Source organism: Eptesicus fuscus, chromosome 22 (assembly GCF_027574615.1).
Source record: "Eptesicus fuscus isolate TK198812 chromosome 22, DD_ASM_mEF_20220401, whole genome shotgun sequence".
Classification (NCBI taxonomy): Eukaryota; Metazoa; Chordata; class Mammalia; order Chiroptera; family Vespertilionidae; genus Eptesicus; species Eptesicus fuscus.
Genome location: NC_072494.1, coordinates 39,150,309 through 39,169,915, shown reverse-complemented (window position 1 = coordinate 39,169,915; position 19,607 = coordinate 39,150,309). Strand labels below are relative to the sequence as shown.

The 19,607-nt window shown below is 48.0% G+C and overlaps 1 protein-coding gene across 1 annotated transcript; it reads left to right on the top strand.

Annotated features, from left to right (window-relative positions):
• Nucleotides 1-10,051: 10,051 nt before the first annotated feature.
• On the top strand, nt 10,052-18,256 carry LOC103296587 (Fc receptor-like protein 1; the record flags this gene model as incomplete). The annotated part of the gene is given in 9 exon segments (XM_054712266.1): nt 10,052-10,328; nt 11,812-12,099; nt 13,158-13,436; nt 13,822-13,935; nt 15,684-15,711; nt 17,197-17,279; nt 17,499-17,570; nt 18,133-18,191; nt 18,194-18,256. Coding segments are annotated over 9 exon segments (1,263 nt in total), but the record flags the coding sequence as incomplete, so codon positions are not given.
• Between the last annotated feature and the right edge of the window lie 1,351 nt (nt 18,257-19,607).

Below are 19,607 nucleotides of genomic sequence, written 5' to 3'. Positions count from 1 at the left end.
TGTGTAGTTTTTCTATTTCTGTGGGGTCTTGTATCTTCTCCTCTTTAATTTCTGATGTTTTCTCTTCTCTCCTTAGTGAGTCTAGCCAAGATTTTGTCAATTTTATTAATCATTTCAAAGAACCAGGTCTTTGTTAAATGAATTTATTCCTATTGTTTTTGTGTTCTCTATTTTACTTAATTTTGCTCTAATTTTTATTATGCCCTTTCTTCTTTTGACTTTGGGCTTAATTTTTTTCTAGATCATTAAGATAAAATGTTAGATTTTTAAAAATTTGAGATCTTTCTTCTTTTTTGTGTGACTTTTTTCTTCTCCAGGTTAGGGAAGTTTTCTGTTATTATTTCTTCAAACAGGTTCTCTATACCTTGCTTACTTCCTTCTCCCTGGGCTACCCATATGATGTGGATGTGGTTAAGTTTCATGTTGTCCCAAAGTCCCCTTAAATTATCCTCATGATTTTTTATTATATTTTGTTTTTGCCGCTCTGCTTGAGTGATTTTTTTTTCTTCCTTGTCTCCTAATCCGCTGATTTGATTCTCTGCTTTGTCTAAGCTACTATTATTCTTTCCAGTGTATTCTTTATTTCAGATATGTCATTATTCATTTCTGAGTGGTTGTTTTTCATGGTTTCTATGCCCCTTTTCAGGTTGTTGATCATTCTTAAAACCATTACTTTATACTCTGTTGCTAATAAATTGCTTGCCTCCAATTCATTTAGCTTTTTTGTCTGTAGCTTCTTGGGTCTGTTTCTTTGTTTCCCCCTCTTTGCTTTTTATTTCTGTTTGTTTCTATGTAATGGATAGGCCTGCTCTGACTCCGTCTTGGTGGGGTGGCCTTCTGCAGTGATTGTCTTGTGGGACCCAGTGGTGTAGTCTCCCTGATCTCCTGAGCTGGGTGTTGTAGAAATGCCCTTTGCATGGGTTATGTGGGCCCTCCTGTTGTGATTGGCTCTTGATTGCTCTTGTCCCATTAGTAGGTGGGTGTAGCCCTTGTGCTGGCTGACTGTGAGGTTCAACCTCGACCACCTCATGCCAACTGTTACACAGACGTTGACAGGAAAAAAAAAAATCAAGAGAAAACAAAAGCAAACTAAAACCACCCTCCCAAGAAAAAACACAAAAACACCAAACCATCATCAACAATAAAATAAAGACAACAAAAAAAGATTAAGAAAAAATGTATGGATACTAAAAGATAAGAAACCAAAAGAATTAAAGAAGAAAAAAAAAAGAAAAAAGAAATTTGAAAGAAGAGAAGGAAGTGGGAAAACAGAATAAGAATACAAAAGAAAATAAAGATAATGAGTGGAATAATAATAATAATAATAATAATATAAAACAGTAAGAATAATGAATAAAATAAAAGGCTAACATGCAAATAGACCAAATGGCAGAACAACTAAACAACTGATCGCTATGACATGTGCTGACCACCAGGGGGCGTGCGAAACATGGTGGGTGTTGGCCATGGTGGGATGGTGGAGCAGGTGAGGGGGGGGGGCACCCGACCAAGGTGGGGCACTGGTTGCTGTCATTGGGGCAAGCCTCTGGTGGTTACTGAAAATTCTTTGCTCCCATGCACCCTGGTCCCACCCGGCCCTTGCACCCGCTGCCAGCACGAGAGCCACTGCTTGAACCCGCTGCTGGTGCCCTGCGCTATTCCCGATCTCTCTGCAACATCAGTGGGTGGGAGCAGCAGCTGCTGGCCCTGATTGCCCCTCAGGGCTTCTCCACCTCCCCCTGCTCCTGAGGGGCGATCGGGGCAGCAGCCACCACTCACACCCGCTGACAGCGCTGGCCCCAATCGCTCTGTGCCATCAGCCGGTGCGAGCAGGGCCTGTGCTGTCAGTGCGTGGGAGCAGTGGCAGCGGGAGCAGGGCTGCCAGCAGACAGGGGACTGGGGGCCATGGCGGGAGGGGCCAGGTGGGGGCACGGAGGGTGGGCCGAGACCTGCCCCTGTGCCCACCACAACCTTGAGGCCCCCAGTTCCTTTCATGGTGCACGAATTTGTGCACTGGGCCCCTAGTATTAAATAAAAGAACAACAGAAAAAGAAAAGACAAAGAGAAAAAATAGAAAAGAAAAGGAGATAAATAAGAGATAAAACAGAAATAGTAAAGAAAGAAAATAAATGAAAAAATAAAACATAAATGAACAAATAAAAGGTTAAAAAAGTGGAGTTCTTCTCCACATATTTTCGAGCCTGCTGCTATTACTAGTTCCCTTTCAATCTGTTATTTGTGGAGCTTGTCGGATTTTGCTCTGGTTTTGTCCAAATCTGGCCACATGGTGTGCTGGTCCCTGGCCTTCCGGGAGGTTCTCGCGTGTAAGTCATTATCAGTTGCTGTCCCCGGCTGGCCCTTGGCATCCTGACTGAAGCTTGGCAGGGCCCCTTTCATCTTCTCGCCTCTACAGAACAGAAGATAGAAACTGGCCATTGGAGCACTCTTGTTTCTTCTGCTATTTTTGTAAACTCGCACTGCAGGGTGACTTCCGGTCCTGACTTCCTCAAACAGCTGAGGAACCCACCTCTTCACTCTGAGGTAAATGCTTTTTTTGGTGAGAGAGCATCTCAAATTACAGCCCCGACCTGTCCTCATGCTGCTGGAGCTCTTGCTGTTGCTCTGTGGTGAGTAGGACAACGCAGAACGGAGTATGGGATTCCATCACACGGGGGCTCTGTCTTCTGAAGAGCTGTGGGGCTCGCAGGACAAGATTCTGCCTGGCCATGCTCAGGGATGCTTAGATCTCTACTTCCAACGGAGGGTGTAGTCAGGCAGAAAGTGGTAGATACAGGAAAGCCAGATTTTTAAAAAGGAAATTACCATTTTAGCTTTTATCTCATAGGATGTGTTCACCGTCTGTCTTTCTACTTTTATTTATTTATTTATTTATTTATTTTTATATATTCTTTGTTGATTTCAGAGAGGAAGGGAGAGGAGAGAGAGAGAGAGTTAGAAACATCAATGATCACTGAGAGTCATCGATCGGCTGCCTCTTGCATGCCCCACACTGGGGACGGAGCCTACAACCTGGGCGTGTGCCCTAACTGGGAATCAAACCCTGACCTCCTGGTTCATAGATTGATGCTCAACCAGTGAGCCACACCAGCCGGGCTGTCTTTCTACTTTTAATTGATTTTGTTTTCGGTATTTTCAATAGCCACAAAGAGAGTTTGTACAACAAATCGGTCTCTCCGTTCTTTGCCCTTCTTACTATAAACATTGTTTTTCTTTATCTTTTTATGACCTTCCATTCCCACCATCGATCCCTAGAACATTGCCTACAACCGCCCTATTTCCAAAATCGTTGTTTTCAGCATCAGCCCCCCTTCCCCACACAATGAATAGACTGTGTCTCCAGCTCACGTTCTCTAATGCTCTGTCTCCAGCGTGTCTTCAGCTCCCCAGGATGACTTTTCCATTGTCAATCACTATGCTCTACATCCTCTCTTCTCACAGTAGTCAACTTAGACTCTGTAGTCCATCCCAATACTCCTTTGCATATACCTTCATCTCTCTTCCCCCACAGCAGTCTCCTGATTAACACAGTTTTCCGCATGCTTCACACCTGTGCCTGAGCCGCTGCATGTGACTTCATACCAAAGGCACAATCCTGCCAACTTATCTCCCTGTACATGCAGGGCCACCCATAATCAGCTGCGCCACGCAATCCTGCACTTTCCCAATCAGTGCTCTTCCATTCCTGATGACCACTATGTGGTACCTTCTGCTTTCTTCTCAAATTTCTTCCTTCTTAGTCCCAATTTATAATTTTGATTAATATTTCATTAAGAAAATAAAAGCAATCAGAAGAACATGTCCTCGTGGTATTGCTATATATATATCTCAATTCACCCACCTCTATACTTGGTACTCCGTCTTTCCTTCCCCTATCGTGAATATATTGTTCTTCATCCTATCGAAGACAGGACTCTCCACTTGTGCCTTGGGTGCCAGATCCCCTCAAAATGTTTCTTCATCTGGGTTATTCCCATAATATATCTCATCTGAAAATAATAGAAATGTGACTCCTCAATGTCTCCACCATGCCTCTGCCTCCCTTGATACGTTTTTCCATAAGTTGCTATCTTAACTTCATATCATCTCATCCTGTTTTAAAATTTTATTTTTAATTTACATTAGAGTAAGCTTTACTTTTTCAACACACTGTCTATGATGTTTGACAGAGACTTAATGTCATGTGACCTCCAGCACAAAGTAGAGAACATTTCCACAACTTCAATAAATTTCATCACTTCAAAAATTTCCTCAGCCCTCTCTTTATAGTCAAATACGCCCTCCTCTCTAATTCCTGCTAAACTATTCCAGCTCCTTAAAATTCCTTCTTCTTCTTTCTTAAACTCACTTAAATAAGTCTTTAATTCCCACCACACCATTAAACCACTCTTGCTAATATCAACCACCTGTATGTTGACCCATTCAGGATTCAATTTGCATTTCTCATCTTATTCACCCTCTCAGGAGTATCTGACAGTTGATCACTCAGTCTTCTGGATATACATTTTTGCTTAGATTCTGGAACACTATATTATGTTGTTCATTTTAACTCAATACCTGCTTCTTTACTGATCTCAAAATGTTTCACTTTCTTAAGGCTGGTACCTAGAATTCTCTTTTCCATTCCTACTCACTTCTGCAAGTTATACAATTTGGTCACTTTATATGCTATTTCAAGCTTAAAATACTTAAAATCAACTTTATTTCTCCAAATTTGATCTTTCCTTTGAACAATATTCATGTATTCAGTTGCCATTCAACTGTCTGGTAGGTATCTTGAACTCAACATATCCAAACAGATCCTTTGCTCTTCCAAGTGATCACCACTACTGAAAAGCATAACCTATTTCTCCCCATGATTTCTCCATTTTCATAAATGTCCTCACCACTTTTCCAGTCGCCATTGCTAAGAATCTAGGAGTTATACTTAACTCCTCTCTTTCTTTTATACTTTATATCTGATCCATAAGTAACTTATATTTTCAAAATATACACTGTAATCTGGCCACATCACAGCACCAGTACTATTTAACCTGGGCCATGATTATCGTCACTCTTTCAGATTAAACTCCCACTAGCATTTTCCCTGCTTCCTCTGTATGTCTATGCTTTATTCTTCTCACAGTGTAAGGGTGATTTTACAAATGCAAATTAAGTCAGAACTGACCATAGCTCCCAATAATATCTATAATAATAATAAAAGTGTAATATGCTAATTAGACTGGATGTCCTTCCGGACGTCCTTCCAGGATGAAGCCAGGGCCACCGCGGCTTCAAGGGAGGATCGAGGCAGCCGAGGCTGCGAAGGCCTACTCTTGCACGAATTTCGTGCATCGGGCCTCTAGTCTAAAATAAAAATCCCAAACTATTACCAAGTCCAGAAATCCCCCGACTGGCTTCTGCTTACTTCTCTCACACCAATATCAACCACTGTCAGTCCACCTGGTCAATTCCAGATGCACTGGCCTTCTTATCCCACCGTGGGAGAGATTATGCCTTCTTAACGTCTTTGCAGGCGCTGCGTCTCCTCCAGAAATGATCATTTCCAAGTACTCAGTAGGCTTTCACTCTAATTTCATTTAGGTTTCTTCTCGATTGATATCTATCTAAATAGTCAAGACCATCATGAGATCATCAATAACTTATTTCTCTGATTTATTTTCCTTATGGCACTAATCACTCTCTGAAATCATGCTATATATTTATTTTTAATTGGCTCTCTTCCACTAAAATGTAAAATTTTGACAACAAAGACTACAATTCATCTTTATTCCTGTAACGTAAGTGCCATCTACAATGCTTTGTATATAGTATTTGTTGTATAGATGAATAAAGAAAATGTGATTTTTATGTAAGCCTTTATCCTTTTTTTCTTCTACCTGAGGAACTAATTTCTTAAATAATAAACATTTAACCTAAAAAAAGAAGGCATCTCAGACTAAACATGGGCTTAAATAGATGACAATAATAATGAGATAATGTTAAATAAATTCTAGGCACTATTCTAAGCATTTTATGGCTATCAACTTATTTAATTCTCACAAAACTATGAGGCAAGTCTGTTATTGTCTCCATTTCTTCAGCAAAGGAACGTACAGAGAGATGGAACCTTTTTCTCTGGGTGACACAACGTGTAAGAGGAAGAGCCTCTTACCAATGCCATGGGGCTGGAGAGCCTGGTTTCCCACAGGAGGTGCAGTTTCAGTGATTATCAGGCCTTAGCAGGCGCCTTCCACTATCCTGGCTACCGTTACAGGAGGCAGCATTAGAGCTGGGTCATCCGGACCTTTGAGAGGAGGGTCTGGAAATGGGGGCTTGAAGAAGGGAGCTGCTAAGTAGTTCTAAAACAAAGGCACCATCTTGTAATTATAAATGAGAGAAGTTCTTGGAAATTGCTTTATAATCATAAAATGAACTATGTGCTGTTTATGGGCAGGTGTCCTATGGGTGATGTGGAATGTGGGAAAAGGAATGGAGAGAAAGAAGAAAGGAAGGGAGGAAGGAAGGGTAATAAAAATCAGGAGGAAGGGAGGAGAGAAGAGCAGAAAGGGAAGAGAGAAAGAGTAAAGGAAGAGGAAGGGAAAGATGTGGGGGTGGGGGAGGTGCGTGCAGGGAGGGAGGGTTTGTTGTTGGGAAAGCTCTTTGGAAAATTAAACTTGGCATGCGTTTTGGATTTGGTGTTCTGCACTGACCTCTGCCGAATTCTCTCCCAGCTCAGCGCTGTGAACCAACAGGTGAGTTGCACTTCCCTTTCTTCTTCTTCTTCCTCCTCCTCCTCCTCCTTTTTTTTTTTTTCAATATTTTATTGATTTTTTACAGAGAGGAAGGGAGAGGGATGGAGAGTTAGAAACATCAGTGAGAGAGAAACATTGATCAGCTGCCTCCTGCACACTCCCTACTGGGCATGTGCCCGCAACCAAGGTACAGGCCCTTGACCGGAATCGAACCTGGGACCCTTGAGTCCGCAGGCCGACGCTCTATCCACTGAGCCAAACCGGTCAGGGCCCCTTTCTTCTTTATGGTCTGTGGGTACCTTGACATGTGGGGCAACCCCGGAGGCCAGTGGGTGGCTCTCTGGCATCTGGTGACGGCTACTGCGGTGTATAAATAGCCGTGGCTCATTCGGGCCCAGGCTGCTGCGTTCACATTTGTTTCTGTACCTGGTATTTGCATGTTCAGCTTGGGGAGCAGGTGTTGGTCTTACCTCAAAGCCACAGTCTTGTTTCCCTGGGAAGCCCCAGCTCAGGGAGGGATATGCTGCTTGCACACCGAAGTCATGGGTGTCCAAGATTGATTTTATTTTTCTTAATTTATTTTTATAACAATTGTCTTCAGAATTCTTTATTGTGGAAAGTATTACATATGTCTCCTTCTCCCCCCATTGACTCCCTCCAGCCCGCCCCCGCCCCCCACCCCAAGCCCTCACCACCCCACTGTCTGTGTCCATGGGTTGTGCATATATGCATATGAGGTCTTCGGTTGATTACCTCCCACCCAGCCACCCTCCCTCAACGACTGATCTTAGAAGCATCTCTGCCCTCACAGCCTCAGGGGCTCTGAGGCCCCAGCGTATTCCTCAGCTGGTGTTACACCAGGAGGGAGAGAGGAGTCACATACCCTGGAGAGCACCTTACAGCCAGCCCCGGGGCCACGTGCAACGTAAAACAGTGCTGCGACTCCTTCCCAGTGTCAGCTCTGAGGCTGCCTCAGCAGTTACCCAGCGTGGTTTCTCTCTCGGACTCTGGTTTCTGCAAACTTGATTCATTGTTCTGATCCTCACTTAAAGTCTTACCTTTACCAGACGGAGAGAGGAGGCCATCTCCCCAGGAAGAAATATTTCACTGAAGTGTGTTTAAATCTAATCTGTGTCAGAACTTTTTTTTTTGTCTATAAAATACTGAGCACAGAGTTAAAGGAGGCTGTGCTGTCCCATCAGGAGCACAGGCTGCACGTGCAGCGAGGGAACCCCAGATTAGGGTTCCTATGAGGAGAGATACTCAGAGCCGACTCCTCCGGCTGGGCCCCTCGCCTGGTGTTTGTCCAATCAAACTCACCCCTGGTTAATGCCACGGTGTCTTGTCCTTGGTCCCGTTTTCACTCCGTAAAGGCACACACGTGCCTAGTCCTAGCCTAAGCCACACCCAGGGTGATGAAAGTTGCTGCCACCAGGAATTTCCCATGGAGCCCCTGCGCCTGAGGATTATCTGTATGTATAAAAGCCTAAGCAACCGGATGACCGGCCAGTAGCTACGAGGCACACTGACCACCAGGAGGCAGATGCTCAACACAGGGACTGCGCCTGGTGGTAGTGCGCTCCCATCGCCAACCTCCTGTGGTCCCTCCCCCTGGCGGGTCCTGACAGGCCCTGGTCAGGACTGGGCAAGATGGCCCCGATCGGCCCCAATCGTGGGCCAGGCCAAGGGACCCCACCCGTGCACGAATTCATGCACTGGGCCTCTAATTTGAAATAAGCTCCAAGCTGTAAGATTGAGCTTCACACCCTTGAAAACTGCGCTTTCTGATGTCCTACTCCATCCTCAACCCAGACTCATTCAGAAAAGGGGCCTACGGGTGCCCAGGTACCTTTGTTCTTCCCTTTGCTGCTCAGACCCTACATCTGTGCTGCTCCTCAGGCCTCTAGGGACTGCAGTTATCCAAGGAGAGAAAGTGACTCCACTGTGCAGGGCATCCCACCCCCCAGCACGGGGCGACTCTGGTCGCATCATTCTGGAACTGGTGTTCTCCAAGTCCCAGGGTACAGCATTCCAGGGGAAAGATTACAGATATCAAACCAGAAATTCCCCCTCGGGGATCTGGGACACTCGGCGTTTTTATCTGGTGGATTCAAGATGCAGCAGCCCATGAAACATCAGAATCCCGAGAGCACTGGCCATTCAGGGGTTTGTTTATTCAACCCCCAGAGCCTCTACTATTTGGGAAATTTTAAGCATTTTCCTAAGAAATACCTCTTTCTTTCCTCACCATAAGGAGATGAGGTGAAAGCAGAATACAAATATAACCATCTTTAATTCATCCAGGAGAAAGCTCCTAAGGCAAAAACATACACCCCTGAGGCTCAAGATATGGATTCAATTTTCTCCTTGTAAGCATGGCTTCTAAAGGGGCTCATAAAGAAGTCTCACAAGGAAAGAAAAGAAAAGAAAGAAAAGAAAAGAAAAGAAAAGAAAAGAAAAGAAAAATAACCCACAAACAGACATAAATACATATGAAAAAAGTAAACAAACGAAAAGTCTCAGAACACAGGCTGTGTAGACGTGTGGATTGAGGACATTTCTAAGCAAGTACATGCCTGCTTCTTTCATTACAATAAAAAGGGCAAGAGAGAATCAGTAAAGAAGGAATCGAGTTTCTCGAAGTCTTTCCCAGATCCTCCAGGTTTTGTATTCTGTCTTTGAAAGAGAGAGTCTGAGATGTCAGGGGAAAGGAGACACGAGAAAATAACCACCAAGGCCTACAACAAGGGTGGGTGAAATGTGTTCACTTTTCCGAAGGCTTCAAGCTTTGTCTTCCCCAATGCCAGCTCTCAGGGTCCCTGCACTGTCTCCAGAAAAGGGGCTTAGTTTATGGATAGACACCTCAGTGAGTAAGAACCGAGTCAAAGGTAAGGATTGCCTTGTGGCAGGAGGCAATGCCACAAAGGCGGGTGTGTTGGGGTGAGCACATGGCAGAGGAAAGCCCACTTGTGGGTGGTGATGTGATCTGTGTGTCCAGTTGGCTGGTTCTCACTCTTTTCTTATTTTTATTGATTTCAGAGAGGAAGGGAGAGGGAGAGATAGAAATATCAATGATGAGAGAGAATCATCGATCAGCTGCCTTCTGCCCACCCCCTACTGGGGAGCAAGCCTGCACCCCAGGCATGTACCCTTGACCGGAATCAAACCCGGGACCCTTCAGTCCACAGGCTGCCGCTCTATCCACTGAGCCAGATGGCTAGGGCAGGCTCTCAGGCTTGTTTCAAATGCTAAGAATACAAAGTGACTTTGAATGCCAGTGCCCTGGAACGTGTGTTTAATCCTTCTCTCTAGGGCTGCTTTTGACAGTCAGCCCTTCTCAGCCCATCGAGGGGGACTCCATGAGCCTGGCCTGTAGGACCCCACACCCTCTGCAGAAGGTAGGAGTCCAGTTCTGCTTCTTCAAGGATGGCTCCGCCCTGGGGCTGCGCTGGACCCACTCCCCGGAGCTGCGGATCCCTGCCCTGACGAGGAAGGACTCAGGGTCCTACTGGTGTGAAGCTCGGACCGCGGCACCTCAAGTCGTGCGGAGCAAGAGACTCCAGATCAACGTGCGGAGTGAGTGCCGGGGCCTCTGCTGGTGGCTGAGGGGCGTGCGCCTGGGCCGTGCTGGCCGGGCTGTGCCGGAGCTGCTCTCTGAGTCCTCAGGGGTCCTCCCTCCTCACGGCTCTTCCCATCCAAGCAGGAGAACTTCAGGCAAACTTGGCTGTGCGTCTTCAGCTGGAGAGAGTGGAGAAAGTCTCCGTAACACAGGGCCCTGAGTACACGTAGCTGCCGCTCCGTCAGCGCTTTGAGCTACCCTGGGGGAGCACAGGGTGCTGTTGGGTAGGGGTGGCCCTGATACAAACACACAGAGAGAGCGATGACCGAGGTTGCGAGAGAAGGCTCTGTGGAATGGCTCTTCCGGTGGGCTTATGGAAGGAAGTGTGGCCTGGCTTTTAAAGATCGAAAAGAAGGCGTTTTCTGCTTCAAAATCACAGCTGTTATGGCAAGTCAGGGCTGATGCTCCTGAGACCCTTTCATTCTCGGACAAACACGTGTCCACTGTGCCATAAGCTGTTCTCCAGGTGCCTGGGCTCCCCAGACCTGCTGGCAGTCAACATTGGTGATGGAGAAACACACACACACACACCACACACACCACACATACACACACACACCTTCCACACATACTACACACACACACCACACACCACACACACCACACACACACACACACACATACACACACCACACACACACCACACACACACATACACACACACACACACACACACCACACACACCTTCCACACATACTACACACACACACCACACCGCATACCCCACACACCTTCCACACATACTACACACACACACCACACACCTCCACACACCACACACACACACACACACACACACTCACACACACACACACACCACACGCCACACCGCACACACCTTCCACACATACCACACACACACACCACACCCCACACCACATATACACACACACACACACACACACACCATACATACACCTCCACACACACCCCACACACCCCACACCCCATACCCCCTCCACACATACTCCACACACACCACACACACCTTCCACACATACCACACACACACACACACACACACACACACACACACACACACACAGACACATACCTACACACACACACCTAGAGAGCAGGCCCTGTTCCAGCACAGCGGTGGCAGCATCACTCAGACCCAGGCGGTTTGACCTCAGCTGCAGACTGACCCGTGCTCTGTGCCCTGAGGAGTGAGTGTGTGAGAGGCAGCAGGTGGTGGGAGTCCATGTCCGAGGGCGGGAGGGGATGCTGCCTCCTCCGTGGTAATACCATGGTGCCTTTCTTAGCCTACCCCCTTCAACCCAAACAATGCCAATTCCAAAGCAGCAGAACCCCGCCCGCCCCCCCAATATAACTACACAAGTGAGTGACTCTGTCCAGTGCCTCCCCCGGGACAGTCATCCCCTCCCGCCCCTGGCGCTCCCTCCTCAGCGCCCTCCGTGTCACCTGTGCTGCTGCAGGAATCCCCGTCCACAATGTGAGCTTGGAGACACAGCCGCCAGGGGGCCGTGTGATGGAGGGAGAGAAGCTGGTTCTCGTCTGCCTGGCCACTGCGGGCACCGGAGACATCACCTTCCGCTGGTACAGAGGGGCCCTGGGTTCCAACCTGGGAGAAAAGACCCAGCGCTCCCTGACCGCGGAGTTTGAGATCCCAGCGGTGAGGGAAGGCGACGTGGAGACCTATTACTGTGCGGCGGACAATGGCCACGGCCCCAGCCTCAGTGGGCTCGTGAGCATCACTGTCAGAGGTAAGTGCCCTGCCCATCAGCCGCCAGGACCTCACACAGGGGGCCCTGCCCATCAGCCCTCAGGACCTCACACAGGGGGCCCTGCCCATCAGCCCTCAGGACCTCACACAGGGGGCCCTGCCCATCAGCCGCCAGGACCTCACACAGGGGCCCTGCCCATCAGCCGCCAGGACCTCACACAGGGGCCCTGCCCATCAGCCGCCAGGACCTCACACAGGGGGCCCTGCCCATCAGCCATCAGGACCTCACACAGGGGGCCCTGCCCATCAGCCCTCAGGAGCTCACACAGGGGGCCCTGCCCATCAGCCCTCAGGAGCTCACACAGGGGGCCCTGCCCATCAGCCATCAGGAGCTCACACAGGGGGGCCCTGCCCATCAGCCCTCAGGACCTCACACAGGGGGCCCTGCCCATCAGCCCTCAGGACCTCACACAGGGGGCCCTGCCCATCAGCCCTCAGGACCTCACACAGGGGGCCCTGCCCATCAGCCGCCAGGACCTCACACAGGGGGCCCTGCCCATCAGCCCTCAGGAGCTCACACAGGGGGCCCTGCCCATCAGCCCTCAGGACCTCACACAGGGGGCCCTGCCCATCAGCCCTCAGGAGCTCACACAGGGGGCCCTGCCCATCAGCCCTCAGGAGCTCACACAGGGGGCCCTGCCCATCAGCCATCAGGAGCTCACACAGGGGGCCCTGCCCATCAGCCATCAGGAGCTCACACAGGGGCCCTGCCCATCAGCCGCCAGGACCTCACACAGGGGGCCCTGCCCATCAGCCATCAGGACCTCACACAGGGGGCCCTGCCCATCAGCCCTCAGGAGCTCACACAGGGGGCCCTGCCCATCAGCCGCCAGGACCTCACACAGGGGGCCCTGCCCATCAGCCGCCAGGACCTCACACAGGGGGCCCTGCCCATCAGCCCTCAGGAGCTCACACAGGGGCTCCATGTTTCTTTGGGGGCATCCTGAGGAAGGTCGTGGGGCTGAGCCCCTGAGGGAAGAGATGGTGAGTCTGTCACACGATCAGACACCCTCTTAGACAGCCCACCATCTTCCTCAGTTCCAGTGTCTCAGCCTGTCCTCACCCTCAAGGCCCCGGGGGCCGAGAAGGCGGTGGGGGAGGTGGTGGAGCTGCACTGCGAAGCCGGGAGAGGCTCTCCTCCAGTCCTGTACCAGTTCTACCACGAGGATGTCCCTCTGGGGAACCGCTCGGCCCCCTTCGGAGGAGGAGCAGCCTTCAACCTCTCTCTGACCACAGAACATTCTGGGAACTATTCCTGCGAGGCCGACAACGGCCGGGGAGCCCAGCGCAGTGAGGTGGTGCCACTCTACGTCACAGGTACCGCGCAGCCTACAGAACGGTCTTGGTCAACGCCTCTTTCTCAGCATCCCGGGAGGGTTTCACGGCCTGTGAACTGATAATACAAACAACATGACTAACAACGTTGCACTGCCTTAATAGGGGCCATTGTTGCCGCTGTGTTACCCCAGATGGGGTTCGGTGGGTGGTGCTGCCCGGGGGGGATGTCTCTGCGGGGGCCTGGAGGACCTACTGGCTGAGTGCACCTCTGGTTCTTCAATCATTGTGAAGAGCTGCAAGTCTCTAGATAACTAAGTCTCACTGCCCCCGCCCCCTGCGAAGGGCTGACCTTGGCCTCAAGACGTCTGCTCTCCAAATCAAAGTCCTTCTCCTTGGCAGCTCACGCACAGGTCTCTCTCCTCAGTGCCTGTGGAGGACGGAGAAAATCTTACTTCAACCGTCCTTGAGGGACTGCTCGGCAGCCTTGGTCTCACCACTGTGGCCCTATTATTTTGCTGTTGGCTCAAGAGAAGAGCAGGTGAGTATTTCTAGAGATTGGCATGTTGTTACTGTGACCTTGGTTTTCACTGAAACAGGCTACATTTGTGACACGGATACTCTAAAGAATGAATGCATCGTGTGAGTCACCCTGCCTGCGGATCTGCTTACAACTCCCAGCAGGGAATGGCACCTATGAGAGTAGTGTAATGTTGTTGGTCAAGTTTCTATCCCCTTTGTATTATCAGTTGAAATCCAGCTGATACCTAATGAGTCTGTGATTTAATTTTATATGAAAATGTAACCATTTAAATAATGAATCCGCTACTGGATGAGAACTACAGGGAGCAGTTCCAGCTATCCTGACCATCTCCCAACTACAGTGAATGCATCAGTTCTTTTGCATCTTACATGCTCCCCGCATTCCCAATGCTTGTCCACACATCCTCACATTCTACCCATTGCTGGGTCTCTTCCACTTTTCAGTTTAAATGTCATTTAAAAAAATACATATTTTAAAATTGATTTCAGTGAGGAAGGGAAAGGGAGAGAGAGAAAGAAACATCAATGAGGAGAGAGTCATTGTTCGGCTGCCTCCTGCACGCCCCACATTGGGGACCGAGCCTACAACCTGGGCATGTGCCCTGACTGGGAATTGAACCGTGACCGTGACCTCCTAGTTCAGTGATGGGCAACCTTGTGAGCTTGGTGTGTCAAACTTCGCCAAAAAACTGAGCATAACTCGGGTAGTGTGTCACTTTGAGGAAAAAAACTAACTCCAAGACTCTAGTCGCAAATGTTTCATCCTCAGGAGCAGCAAATGTTTCATCCTCGGCATGCGGCCGCGTGTCATCAGAAATGGCTACGCGTGTCAGTGCTGACACGCGTGTCATAGGTTCGCCATCACTGTCCTAGTTCATAGGTCAACACTCAACCACTGAGCCACACCAGCTGGGTTTACATGTCATTTCCCCCCAAGAGGCTTCACCTGGCCACACAGCCTACAATTCTCTTCCAGTATTCATCAACTGAGTACCAAGTTATTTAGTTTTTCACTTTATCCCCAATGGTAATTAAATATTTGTTTGTACCTTTAACTTGGTTTCTTAGTCTCCATTGATCAAGTTGGAGACGAGGCAAGAGAAAACACTATGAGCTTCTCATTTAAATTACAAGCTTTTTCTTTACCTTCGGGCACCTCACCCCATCTATGATAGGGCTGGGCCAGTGGTCGGCAAACTCATTAGTCAACAGAGCCAAATATCAACAGTACAACGATTGAAATTTCTTTTGAGAGCCAAATTTTTTAAACTTAAACTTCTTCTAACGCCACTTCTTCAAAATAGACTCACCCAGGCCGTGGTATTTTGTGGAATAGCCACACTCGAGGGGCCAAAGAGCCGCATGTGGGTTGAAAGCTGCAGTTTGCTGACCACGGGGCTGGGCAGTGCCTCCTCTGCGGGATCTTATCACGATAAAACTAGGTGGTGTGGTTGTAAGATCAGAAGCAAAAAGATACAATAGATGGGAAGGTTCGAAGGCTTGAGCTCAAGTCTAAGCTTTGGTATTGACTGTCATTGGAAAGCTCACTTAATTCTTCTAGACCTGAGTCTCTTTGTCTGCAAAATGCAGGACCGGCCTGAATGGCTGCCAGTTTGTCCCTTGGGCACACAGTGGCATCTGTGACAGGCGTGCTGGCATGGAAAACATGCCCCGCACAAGCGCTACAAGAAAAAACTGATGAAAAGAGTCTCCCCATTGACATGTGCTCATGTGTTTGACTTTCAGGAAGACGCTCAGCCAGGGATCCACCCAGGTGAGGCATCTGCTTTCTCTGTCTGCACGGACAGTGTAGAAAAATCTATTTTATAAAAATTAAATGGTCCTCTCTCAAGAGCTTTTTTCATATTAAAATATAGATATATATTTTATTGATTTCAGAGAGGAAGGGAGAGGGAGAGAGAGATAGAAACATCAATGATGAGAGAGAATCATTGATCGGCTGCCTCCTGCACACCCCACATTGGTTATTGAGCCTGCAACCCAGGCATGTGTCCTGAACGGGAATTGAACCGTGACCTCCTGGTTCATAGGTCAATGCTTAACCACTGAGCCATGGCAGCCGAACCATATTTTTATTATATCCAAAATTTCCACTACACAGTTCCCTCACTGATAACTTTGAATATTCATTTGCTACTCTTCTTCTTATATATATTAACAAATTAATTTAAATCCTTTCTTCCTAATTTACTGCCTTCACTAAATCTGTAGAATAAGAAAGCTACATTACTTTGACTCATTCAATGCATTCATTCAATCAATTCACCAATATCTGAGGGTCTGCAAGTCATTCCATCAAGTGCTGAAAGGCCTGAAAATATATACAAATTTTGAGAGTCATGAAGTATCATAGATGAATATATATTTCTGTAACACAGGCAGAGAACATACTGAAATTTTTCATGATAAAGTCCTTTAGAAGTTTAGAAGAGGGAAAGATTTTTAGAATGTTTTCATCTGGGGATATCAATATTTAGTTGATATATTTTTATAGTGTGTTATAGTTTATGCCAAAAAGGGGGTGCTTTTAAATTTTATTTTACTGTTTAAAGTATTACACATAGTAGTACATATATCTCCTTTCCCCCCCCATTGACCTTCCCCCAGCCTCCCCTACCCCCTGTCACATGCCCTCATCCCACCCCTCCAGTATCTTGTGTCCATTGGTTGTGCTTATATGCATGCATACAAGTCCTTCGGTTGATCTCTTATCTCCCCAACACTCCCCAGGCTTCCCGCTGTAATTTGACAGTCTGTTCGATGCTTTACTGCCTCTCTATCTATCTTTTTGTTCATCAGGTTATAATGTTCTTTGAGGTGTGTTTTTTTCCAGATCAGAGTAGCATATACATGCCAAGACAATTATCTTATTTTCTTTCCTCAAGATACTTGTTCTACCTAGCAACATGTTTTCCATCTGGAGTGAATCGATATTTCTTCATTTTGTACTTACTGAGCACCCGTAATGTGAATGGCACTATTCCGGGTGTGGGCAATGCCACAGTGAGCCAGTCAGATGAGGACCTTACACCTATGGAATGTATGCCTAGAGATACTCTGCCGTGTCTTACTCAGCCCCTGTGTTGGGCTGTGAGGATTGCTGATTTCCCCAGAAGTCACTATGCTACTTAGAACTCTTCCTAACAGGCCCCTCTCATTCATTGTCTTACTCATAATCTCAGACAGCCATGTCTGGAATGCTATCACAGATGGATAGCACGAGTCTCTGTGTTTGCAGGAGCCCTCCCAGCCCTGTACCCCGAGAATCCACATACCTGAACTCAACAGCGCCAGTGCAACAGCAGCCTATCTATGAAAATGGTGAGGCTTCCCAATGACCTGGACCAAAGCAGGGAGAGCGAGCCAGGGAAGAGGCCATGGGGTCATGCCTGCTAGTCACACCTGGCCCTGCTGTGCTCCGGCCACCTCTCCAAATAGATGAATCACCCGTCTTCACGGCTGAGAGGTGGTGTGTCTGAAGCAGCTTAAATGGCAGGAAGGAGGGACTGTGTGGCAATGCCTCCTTTTCCCCTCTTTCAGTGAATGTTGTAAGTGGAGGCGAGGTGTATTCCCTGGTGTACTATATGCAACAGGAGCGGCAATCACCAGCAGGTAAGACACGGGGGAGTGCATTTTTCTCTGACTTTTGTCTTTCCTGGAGCCAAGAAAGGGTTGTGTAGAGCTGTGCTCTGCCCTTGGCGCTGACGGAGCATTGTTGTGCCTCTCTGAGGGCCGGCCTTTGGCCTGGAACCTGCCTCGAGGAGAAGCCAGTGCCGAGGCTACGTGGCCGTGGCCTGACCGTGGAGTGTGCGCCTCACTCTGCAGTCAGGTGGCTGCTGCTTTTCTCCGCGAGGAGCCCTATGTACTCCCCACAGCACCTGACACAGCTGCCCAGTTGCTACTGCGGTCCTACCTAGTACACGGTGGGCCCAGAAATGCTGACAGCTGTGAGTGCCCGGAGGGGCCTACGTCTCCTCCCACCCCCAGGCTGTCACTTTTCCTCTGCGTAGTAAGGGAAGTGCATTTGTGATGGGCAGAAATGTGAGGCAAAAATGTTAATAGAAATAAATCCATGGGCAGTAGACAGGAGAGGAAGAAGCCTTTATTAACACTAACTTTGTGAAGGACTTTAAGTGTAAGTACAACCTCACAGCATGCACCTTTTTCTTCCCAGTACCATCCCTGAGGACACAGGTGCAGGGTCAGGTGAGTTGGAATTCCTGTTGTTCTTCCTCCAGCTCTTTCTTCTGGGGTCTGGTTCTCATACTTCTAAAAGGATGGCCCCTAAGGAAAAATGAAAGATCCCGTTGTCTTCTCACACAGTGGGGATAAAAACATTCAGTTATAATGACAAAGTGTCACTGTAGAAGGACATTCGGGAGGCTTACATATACGTGTATTTTAGCCATGGACATATGGGTGACTTGGGACTAAACTGTAGTGTTTACCCAGTCTAAAATTTTTATTTAAAAGTCTTTACACTGAAATACTGTTAAGCCGTACATACATAACTTTGTGCTGTAAGGTTAACTAAACAACACATCTCTCTATATAAAAGGCTAATATGCAAAGTGTCCCCTCGGGAGTTCGACCGGGAGGCTGGGAGTTCGATTGCTCACTATGACGTGCGCTGACCATCAGGGGGGCGGCGTGGAATCAAGGGAGGCCCCAGCCGGCAGCCAAAAGGCCCCCATCAGCCCTGATCGCCGGCCAGGCCTAGGGACCCTCCCTGTGCATGAATTTCGTGCACCGGGCTTCTAGTAGAAATATAAATCAATAAGCTAAACAGTAATGTTTATAATTAAAAATAGGTAATTTCTAAACTTGGAACAATTCATAACATCACTGATGATACAAAAATGCTTTCATAAAATGCAGAAATACCTGTTCTTCATGGATGCAGGGACAGCAGGTGCTTTGCAATTTTGTCACTTGTGGTGTGACAGTCAAAGGTCTCAGGACAGAATTCAGGTCCTTGGTAAACCTCTAGGTGGCATGCTACATTTAGTTTATGAATACCAAATTCTGACATTAAACAAAAATACTGGAACTGCCTAGCAATGGCCCATAAGAATGAGAGAAGGCTTCGTGTGTTTGGATAAGTTTGCAGGTCATCGGCAGCACCTCTGCAGCCCACCAGTGAAATGCAGACCCTTTGAAAAGGCTGCCCTAGGGCCACAGTCTTCCAGTAACTTCTAATTCCTGTGCTGCACGGCGCACCATGCCTTTATGCTGCTTGGGAAAGAGCATCGGTGGGAGGCATGCTCCACCTGTGTTCCCTGCTCTGTCCCTATCCCTGTGCCTGTGCTTCTAGGACCCCTCAGCCATCTACTCTGGAGTGAATACCGCAAGCATTATAGATGATGACTACGAAAATGCTGTGTAAGTTATGGAAGATTCTGTGACCCCAGGCCTCAGAACCAGTGTGTTCTTCAGAGATCTGGGGAATCAGCTTTCCAGTAGCCTCATCCAGGGGAATGTCCTCCACGGGATGATTTCCACCTCTGCTGGAAGGCAAAGTTGGCTCAAGCTCCGAAGAGACCACCCCAGAGACCCAACATGAATGAAGAAATGGGAAGGACTCTGCTACCAGAACTTGATGCATGCTGGTTCTTTCAGGCCCAGGTCAAATTGTGCTCTAACTTATTT